The 11,056-nt window shown below is 35.6% G+C and overlaps 1 protein-coding gene across 1 annotated transcript; it reads left to right on the top strand.

Moving 5' to 3' along the window:
- The first annotated feature begins 861 nt into the window (after positions 1-861).
- LOC138319470 (uncharacterized) lies at positions 862-4,647 on the top strand. The gene is made up of 6 exons (XM_069262626.1): positions 862-888; positions 1,068-1,169; positions 1,492-1,684; positions 1,881-2,015; positions 2,314-3,082; positions 3,513-4,647. Exons 1-6 carry the CDS (start codon positions 862-864, stop codon positions 3,553-3,555), a joined length of 1,269 nt encoding a protein of 422 aa, XP_069118727.1. The 3' UTR covers positions 3,556-4,647.
- Positions 4,648-11,056: the final 6,409 nt, after the last annotated feature.

Below are 11,056 nucleotides of genomic sequence, written 5' to 3'. Positions count from 1 at the left end.
AGCCCTAAAAAGTTATGAATTTTCCCAAAATTACAAGTCTAGAAAGTTCTCAGATCCAAAGATAAAGATATGCAAAAGTTTATTTTAAACTGCTACGCGGTCCGCCAGGAAGTCAAAAGATACCCCCGCCCAAGCTTAGAAATGCTACTTTGAGAATGTCCCAACATAAAAAAGTTGTTTACCGCAATAGAGCGAGCTTTGCAGTGAAAGCTCACCGGTTAGAATCAACTGCTGATTCGACGTAAATAAGAAGGCAAGTATGCTAAGCAATGTTTGGTATCTCTAAGAATATTATATGGAGACGAATTCGAGCTATGACAACAACTATAATATGTGCATGATCTACAACAAAACACATAAGCTCACTTCTCCTTGACTATATAAGGTGAGTGGGGCCCCCGAAAGGGTAACAGTTATATTCTAGAAAAGTGTTTGGTCGCTTTTCGGAACTGGTACCATAGTAATAAAAGAGATAAAAAAATGTGTGTATTAATTGGGGAACGTAAAACAGATTCAATCTCGGATTACAACAGAAGCATACATAGAGTTGTATTATACAGGTATATATATCCTTTTTGCATATGCTATGAATATTAAAGAAGCCACTACGAGCTTACTTCATCAGTGCCAGTGTTTTAGCTTAGACTTACAGTCACTTAGTCACGTTATCCTGTCTGCTGGTCTGAATCATATAAAAATCATATCAATACATCAAAAAATGATATATGTAAGGGATAGTAATTTGACTTGTTACTAAATGTATTTTAAACTCCAATACATACATAGATTCTGGCATTAGTACTGTAAGTACCATTATTCTTCATATGATAATGCCTAAGTTAGATCCCTATAATTCAAGGAATGACTCTCAGTATAGTGTCTAGTGAGGTTTGATTTTAACAGGTTTCAAAAGATATGTAATTGTAATAAATTTGTGTTTGACAGAAAATATTTGGAATTACAAATGTATATAGTTTGTTTTACATGAAGGTTTACACTGGAAGAGTATGTACATGTAATTGTCTCTGTACATTAACTGACATTTACTCCATATTTAATTTTTGTAGAAATTACGGGAACTTCAGCCGGATGACAGATGTGATGGCAGTTCGCCCAAAAATAAAAGGGAAAAACAATTACATGTATCTCTGAGATTATTCAGTAATTATGTAAGTCGAACTATGAATTAAAGATACATATTTATATGATAAATACCTGTAAATTAAGTTTTTAAGAATAACGTTCTTTTAGAGATCACATGACAATTTATCGCAAAGATTCTTTTATTGAAAGTATAACCTTTGCTTTTATAAAATCACTGGTATTGGCAAATATATCAATTTCTGTTTTGTTGTCAAAATGACTTTTATAAGTAATTAAATTATAAAGAAAGTGTTTATACGATTTTATATATTTTTCTCAATCATATTATCTTATCTTATTATGGTAATTATACTTGTTGTTGATCTCTGACTAATGATATGCATTCAGGCTAATGAAAAAGCTGGTTTATCTCCTGGACACCACACTGTAAAATATGCTGACAAGACACTGTGGCAGAGAAGGCAGTCGCAGGCCAGAACACAACTACCTTCTACCAAACGTCGACGACTAGTTTTGAAGCAGGAGAGGGTCATTACTCAAGGTGCACAGGTAACACTTGAGGGGTATACTTATGAGTCAAGTAAGAGATCTGTAAAAAAACCTCAAAATTGATTATGTACATGTATTTATTTTGACAAGTCTAGTTCAAAATACACTCATGGAAGTAATGGTAAGGTCTGTCTGATTCACGTCTTCCCAAGAGCTGTCTTAACACATTGATACCCTGAGGAACTGTTTATGCTTGTAAATCATACATTGTATTTTCAATTTTCTAGGTATTGCACTCAACACAGAAACAGATATTGAAGCATTACCAGACGCAGTAGCACCTGGGAAATTTTCACCAGAAGAATTGCCATCACCTGACAGTGCAGCATTGGTTACGTTTGATTTGGAGACAACAGATCTTAGTAAGTATCTGCAATTTATCAAACATCAGAAGGAATACAAATTTCATTTTCACCCACCATGAAATGGGGTATGTTTGAAGCAAAGTTGCTCTTATAGATACATTTTCTCTTGCATAAAGCCAATTCCCCAAGCACTTGTCCATTTGGTGAAACAATAGAATATAAAATTACTTTAGTTCATAAAGTATTTGATAAATTTGTTATCTGAAATCAATTGATAAAGTTGATTTATATTATTTTGAGAATAACTTGTTATAAAGTTTTGTGTAGTGTATAAATGAATTCCTATTTTTCCCAGTTCAAGGAAGACGGATGCCACATATCACACAGATAGCAGCTGCGGAGCTCAATAGCGGTAAAATCTTCAACAGTTACGTGTGGCCGAAAGCACCCCAAACAATTGCTGCAAAAGCAATTACAAGAATCATAGCAAACGAAGATGGAAGCATGTCTGTGGATGGCAGGATGGTGAAGCCCGACAGCTTACAGACAGCTGCATCAAGATTCATGAACTGGAAGGGGAAGTTCCATAATGTTTTTCTAATAGCCCATAACGGTCGGAGATTCGAATTTCCTGTCCTGTTGACCACGTTTAGATATATACATAAAGAACAGGAGCTGTATGATATTGTCACAGGCTGTCTGGACAGTATCCATCTTTTCAAAAAGACATATCCAGGGCAGAAGTCATACAAACAGAAAGACCTTTTCCACTCTGTGTTACAGGGGACATATGAGGCAAACAATGCTATTGCAGATGTGCAGGCTTTAGGAAAATTTGTAAGCAGCACAAACCTTTCCAAAAGTGACATACTTCCTTTTAGCTTTTCACCCAAGGCTGTACTGTGCCAACTGAACTATAATAATGAAAAGGCTAAAAACTTTAGCTCCTTGGCATCACTTGTTGATAAGAAAATTCAATCAAAATGCATGACTGAAAAAATCGTGGGATCAGGATTGACACTTTACCATCTTCAGGCAATAATGAAACGTGATGGTGAGGATGGACTAAGGAACACTTTCATGTTAAAGAATAGCCAAGGACAGAATGGAAGGTCGATCAGCATGTAAGCGGTGTTTAAATTAGACACAAAATATTTTTTAACAATATTTGCATGGAATGTTTCTGTATTTAACACATTGTAGTGAAATGGAATTAAACATTCGTATTTATATGTATTAGTCAGTTACGAAAATATAGTCGTTCATTTATGTTGATGAGAGAGAAAAAAAAACACCAAACCGCAACCTGACTTCATAGTTACTAAATATAGTAGAAGTCCCAGTTCAGCTAAAAACAATATCTGCCTGACGAAATTGATAGCATTGTTCAGATAATAACCTCATACTAATATCATACATATTCATTGTTATTATTATTTTATTCATTTATTTATTTACTTGTTTTTTATTGATTTTTTTTGGTTTCAAAAAAGTATATAACATGTTAAGATACCTTCGTACAAAATAACTAATTACTATATTGTTTCATTACAGCGAAGACATCACCATCTGTGTGTCGATAACGGCATTCTACTGAAACAAAGACATTACATGTTTGATCCATAATACATAAAGGCCTTTCAAGCAACAATTGTATTTTCGTCTCAATGCCATAATCTCAACAGTTGCTATTATATCGTACTAATTCTTATAGATTTATTTTTCATTGATTGTTAACAAATTATAGCAGTATAATGTATCTGTCTTATCAACTCCACAAGGTTATATCAATAAAACTTCTATTAAAGTAGTTCCACCGCCGACAGAGCAAAAATCACACTCATCATTTGAACAGTAATTGGTGTTTAATCGTGTATATATACATCTAATTAACACAAAAAAAATAATACATTTTGCTGTTGGTGCATGCGCAATCAGTACTTCCTTCGATAAAGGACATAGTGCCATGGATTTTTTTCGTGGTGCAATTAATTATTATTAATACAATGTATTTTAATCTTGACGTAAAATTAGAAGCTCAAACCTATCAATGGTGGTAATGGTGTAAAGTAAGTAACTTTTGTAACTGAAGAAAATTACTCAATCATCTGCTGCTGTTTTTGATAGAGGAAAAATACCATTTGTCAGCGGTGGAGCATCGTTAATAATTTTTCAAAATATATCTGTCACCAATAGTTGTTGATAGTATTCCTATCTCTGATATTCACACCAGACGTACTTGATTTTCAAACTCGAACTTTTTTATGTTTACTACATTTTTTCATACCACGTAAGAAGTAGCACATCACTTTTATCTTTTTAGAAAGCAGTTACTAATTTTTATGGAGTACATTTGTAAATATATGTTCTTCCTTTAGTTGTATTTTATATCCTCATCATATGTGCCACATTTTTCATGAAAGAATATAGATGGTTTTTTTTGTTAATTTTTTATTTTCAAATATTTAACAGAGTATACCTAAAAGGATACCAACACATAAACACTTGCATACACCCTCACCTGCAACACTTAAACATAAAGGTGTACGTTTTGTTACATAATGTACATATTAAACATGACATAGCATGGCAAGTTGTTACCCGCGTAAGATATACATGTATGCACACCAGCTTAACACGACATACTTACATGCATGCAAGCATACACATACACATTTTACATTTAAACGTATAGCTCTCTCTCTTCTCTCTCTCTCTCTCTCTCTCTCTCTCTCTCTCTCTCTCTCTCTCTCTCTCTCTCTCTCTCTCTCTTGCCAATAAATGAACTGTTGCGTCGAGTAGTCCAAGACTGTTAAAATCGACGGTTAAAATGTGCTGTTGGACCGGAGTGACGTCACAATAGTGTATAACAAAAGAGTTATCGACTGGGTTTTCGGGCAACAGATGAATTGTTGGACCTTCACACAAACTGTTGTCTTCGGCCTTCGGCCTCGGGCAACAGTTTGTCTTCGGGTCCAACAAATCATCTGTTACCCTCAACCCCAGTCAACACCTGTATACTGTTGGATATGATGATTACTGAATGCGAATAAAATATTAAAAGCTCCTTTTGATACGTTAAACTTCATTATCTCTCATTAGGTACAGTAATGACTTACATGTAATTATTTCTTTTGTACATTTTCAGTGTGATTTACCTGTGTTTGTCAATCTTCTGATCTGTCAGAGTTACTCCGAAACGAAGAGAAGTAAGAAAATGTAGCTCTAGGAGGGAATTGCATTTTTAGATAACGCCTGACAGCCTCCATCCTCGATACTCCAGGGGTTCCAATCACTTACGATCTCTTCACCCCTGGACCATCCTCGATACACCAGGGGTTCCAATCACTTACGATCTCTTCACCCCTGGATCATCCTCGATACTCCAGGGGTTCCAATCGCTTACGATTCATACGCTCCTGCACTATCTATCTCATAAAACCAGAAACATATATACATAGAGATTGGCAACTCCGCCATTTTTACGATCAGCAGATGTACCTCTGTATGTGCTAAGGGTTTTTTATATAAACTCTTAAAGAGTTAAATACAGCATAATAACTTTGATATGTTATAACAGTTCAGTAGTTTTCAGATGGCTTGAGTACAATTTCGGATAGAAAAAGAATATTTTAACTTATATTTTAATAAAACAAAGTGCACTTCCGGTTTTAAATGTATGATTTTCGAAAAACCAGGCAAAATTGCTGATTTTCATGCTTTCAAAAATCATATTGAATAATATCAATCGGAAAAACTGGTAACATCAAACCATGATTTAATGTTTAAACTTTGTGTTGATGCAAAAATATCATGTTTAAAAGAATACACTCGAAAGTAGTTAGCCAAGGAAAAATGCCTATAAACCGGAGGTCCCGCTGCCTGTCAACAAAGACAAAGAAGGAGTTTCCAATCTCTATGTATCCCTATATGTTTCTGATAAAACTGAAGTAAAACTGAAGGCAGGTCAGAGGAAAAAATCTTAACCGCTCATGAGTAATTTAACATTTCTTATTTCTTTTTAAATGTTAATAAGAACACTTTTTGAAAATTAAAAGCTATGGAATACAGTCAAAATATCCACCAAGCGAAAGATGAGCACAAGGAATCATGACGTCACATCACGTCAACAAATGTCGCGAAATACGCGGCACCCCAGCTAGGCTTGAAGCTCGGCACTGCATGTGCTCAGAAAAGCATCGTCCAAATCCGAATCGTTGACTTTTATTTCTAAATTGTGTCTTCTAATATATTGAAATAAGAAAAGAAAAGAAACATATATACATCTACCAGGTTATCATACATTGAAGTCTGTGCTATGTACAGGAGTGTTAATTTGATTTAGGTAGTTTTTTAATTGTTCTAAAGTCGTAGGCCTAGTTAACTTTGTGACCGCATCAGAAGAGAGTTTGTTCCACTCTATAAAGTTGTTCGTGGAAAGAATGAAGGAGAGCTTCGCTCTTCCCATTCCCATGCCGTGCATGATTCATATTAGTTGCATTTATTTCTACAGTATGTATATTTGTTATTGCACTCTTCTAAGTCTTCACTTCAGTGATCTATTTATGTACCTTTGACCCAAATTCAGGGGAACACCGTGAGAACAGGTCTTATCTAGGGTGTGTTTGCTGTTTAGCAGTCACATTCATCAACCTAGTTGTCCTCATGATCACCCCGATGATGACCGCTGGCCGGACTACACGTGTGGTACACGTGGGAGGTGTTTATCAGTCAGTTGAGCCTTGTCTGTATTTAAGACGAAGTTATATTTAGTGTGTAGGTGTTGTAGGAACGGTTTAACCTAAATATGGTGCTCTGTCCGGACTTTGACCAATCAGTGGTCACTTTGGGGTACTGGGTTGATGTGTCGTTATAAAAGGGGCTGCTTCTAAGGAAGCTTTGGGTCTTGACTAGGGAGAATGGTTTAGGGACAGAACCACGCCGTGCACTGTCAACTTGCGGGGTCTCTGAACTACCATTTGGGTTTATACTTAGAGCTACATGACTAACAATGGTTTGTGTCGTTCTAGGGGATTGTCAGGGGCTTAGGGCTTAGACATCCAAAGGAAATATAGTTCGCACAGTGTAGTAGGGGATCGTCAGGGGCTTAGGGCTTAGACATCCATAGGAAACCTATTTACGCAGTTAGTTATGTCTCTTAGAGTTGGGAACATTTGGTAGGTCGGTTGTCTCCCGTTAGGTATTGTTGGACTGTGTTTGGGAACACGTGGTCTTGTTGTTCTGTAGCTATATAATTAGGGTTTCGCTTCATATAGGATACTTGTATACTTGTTTCTCTTACTGTAAGTTGTCTATATCAGGCACTATTGTAAATATATTCTTTGTCAATTCTGTATTATTTGTCTTTATATAATAAATAGTTGTTTGTACCTGTATTTACCTAGTTGAATTATTGGATTAGTATCTGTGCTTCCGCTACATCCTATAGAGATCGAACCTGTTGTGATACAGGCCTGTAACCTGTGGAGGAAACGGGATCCGGAGAGGATTTGTGACGACTGTGGACTCTGTTGTATACTAAAAATACTATACGATCACGATTTGGGACTTGAACATATAACGGGAGCTACAGTCGGATCGCCCCTCCGGGTCTCTTGTGGAAAACCCTCCCTATTACAAAAACAAATATTCTTTCATCTTGTGATAAGCAAAAGGTTTATTCGTAAAAAAAATCTCCGTCGATATAAGGAAATCGTTAAGAAGTCAGAAAAATACAACAAATATTCTTTCATCTTGTATAAGCAAAGGTTTATTCGTAAAAATTAGTAAGCACCACAACATTGAAATAGGCCTAGTACACTGAATAAGGTAATAAGGTTACAGAAACATTTCGTATATCTAATATTGCTTGCGTTAAGTTTATTTTAATTCAACAAACGCAGAGCATTAAATTAAATTCATAAAAACTGAAGCATTGAAAGTTTCGTGTTATTTTATATCAATATATAAACAAGTACCACAATACTAATACCTGATATCTATTATAAGCACCATGACATTATTGACCAACAAGCACCACAACACTAATACCTGGTATATATATTATAAGCACCATGACATTATTGACCAACAAGCACCACAACACTTATACCTGGTATATATTATAAACACCATGACATTATTGACCAACAAGCACCACATAAACTAATACATGTATATTATATAAGCACCATGACATTATTGACCAACATAGCACCACAACACTAATACATGGTATATTATATTAAGCACCATGACATTATTGACCAACAAGCACCACAACACTAATACCTGGTATATTATAAGCACCATGACATTATTGACCAACAGGCACCACAACACTTAATACCTGATATATTATAGTAGCACCATGACATTATTGACCAACAAGCACCACAACACTAATACCTGATATATTATAGTAGCATCATGACATTATTGACCAACAAGCACCACAACACTTAATACCTGATATATTATAGTAGCACCATGACATTATTGACAACAAGCACCACAACACTTAATACCTGATATATTATAGTAGCACCATGACATTATTGACAACAAGCACCACAACACTTAATACCTGATATATTATAGTAGCACCATGACATTATTGACCAACATACACCACAACACTAATACCTGATATATTATAGTAGCACCATGACATTATTGACCAACAGGCACCACAACACTAATACCTGATATATTATAGTAGCACCATGACATTATTGACCAACAGGCACCACAACACTTAATACCTGGGTATATTATAAGCACCATGACATTATTATGACCAACAGGCACCACAACACTAATACCTGGTATATTATAAGCACCATGACATTATTGACCAACATACACCACAACACTAATACCTGATATATTATAGTAGCACCATGACATTATTGACCAACAAGCACCACAACACTAATACCTGGTATATTATAGTAGCACCATGACATTATTGACCAACATGCACCACAACACTAATACCTGGTATATTATATTAAGCACCATGACATTATTGACCAACAAGCACCACAACACTTAATACCTGGTATATTATAGTAGCACCATGACATTATTGACCAACAAGCACCACAACACTTAATACCTGGTATATTATAGTAGCACCATGACATTATTGACAACAAGCACCACAACACTTAATACCTGATATATTATAGTAGCACCATGACATTATTGACAACAAGCACCACAACACTTAATACCTGATATATTATAAGCACCATGACATTATTGACCAACAAGCACCACAACACTTAATACCTGATATATTATAGTAGCACCATGACATTATTGACCAACAAGCACCACAACACTAATACCTGGTATATTATAGGCACCATGACATTATTGACCAACATTTTGCAACACACCACAACACTAATACCTGATATATTATAGGCACCATGACATTATTGACCAACAAGCACCACAACACTAATACCTGGTATATTATAGGCACCATGACATTATTGACCAACAAGCACCACAACACTAATACTGATATATTATAGGCACCATGACATTATTGACCAACAAGCACCACAACACTAATACCTGATATATTATAGGCACCATGACATTATTGACCAACAAGCACCACAACACTAATTACCTGGTATATTATAGTAGCACCATGACATTATTGACCAACAAGCACCACAACACTTAATACCTGGTATATTATAGTAGCACCATGACATTATTGACCAACAAGCACCACAACACTAATACCTGGTATATTATAGTAGCACCATGACATTATTGACCAACAAGCACCACAACACACTAATACCTGATATATTATAAGGCACCATGACATTATTGACCAACAAGCACCACAACACTAATACCTGATATATTATAGGCACCATGACATTATTGACCAACAAGCACCACAACACTAATACCTGGTATATTATAGGCACCATGACATTATTGACAACAAGCACCACAACACTAATACCTGATATATTATAGTAGCACCATGACATTATTGACAACAAGCACCACAACACTTAATACCTGATATATTATAGTAGCACCATGACATTATTGACAACAAGCACCACAACACTTAATACCTGGTATATTATAGTAGCACCATGACATTATTGACCAACAAGCACCACAACACTTAATACCTGGTATATTATAGTAGCACCATGACATTATTGACCAACAAGCACCACAACACTAATACCTGGTATATTATAGGCACCATGACATTATTGACCAACAAGCACCACAACACTAATACCTGGTATATTATAAGCACACCATGACATTATTTGACCAACAAGCACCACAACACTAATACCTGGTATATTATAGGGCACCATGACATTATTGACCAACAAGCACCAACAAGCACCACAACACTAATACCTGGTATATTATAGGCACCATGACATTATTGACAACAAGCACCACAACACTAATACTGGTATATTATAAGCACCATGACATTATTGACCAACAAGCACCACAACACTTAATACCTGGTATATTATAGTAGCACCATGACATTATTGACCAACATGCACCACAACACTTAATACCTGATATATTATAGTAGCACCATGACATTATTGACCAACAAGCACCACAACACTTAATACCTGATATATTATAGTAGCACCATGACATTATTGACCAACAAGCACCACAACACTAATACCTGGTATATATTATAGGCACCATGACATTATTGACAACAAGCACCACAACACTAATACCTGGTATATTATATAGGCACCATGACATTATTGACCAACAAGCACCACAACACACTAATACCTGGTATATTATAGTAGCACCATGACATTATTGACAACAAGCACCACAACACTAATACCTGGTATATTATAGTAGCACCATGACATTATTGACCAACATACACCACAACACTAATACCTGATATATTATAGTAGCACCATGACATTATTGACAACAAGCACCACAACACTAATACCTGATATATTATAGGCACCATGACATTATTGACCAACAAGCACCACAACACTAATACCTGATATATTATAGGCACCATGACATTATTGACA

This window comes from Argopecten irradians, chromosome 3, assembly GCF_041381155.1.
Source record: "Argopecten irradians isolate NY chromosome 3, Ai_NY, whole genome shotgun sequence".
Classification (NCBI taxonomy): Eukaryota; Metazoa; Mollusca; class Bivalvia; order Pectinida; family Pectinidae; genus Argopecten; species Argopecten irradians.
This window is presented reverse-complemented; position numbering and strand designations above follow the sequence as displayed.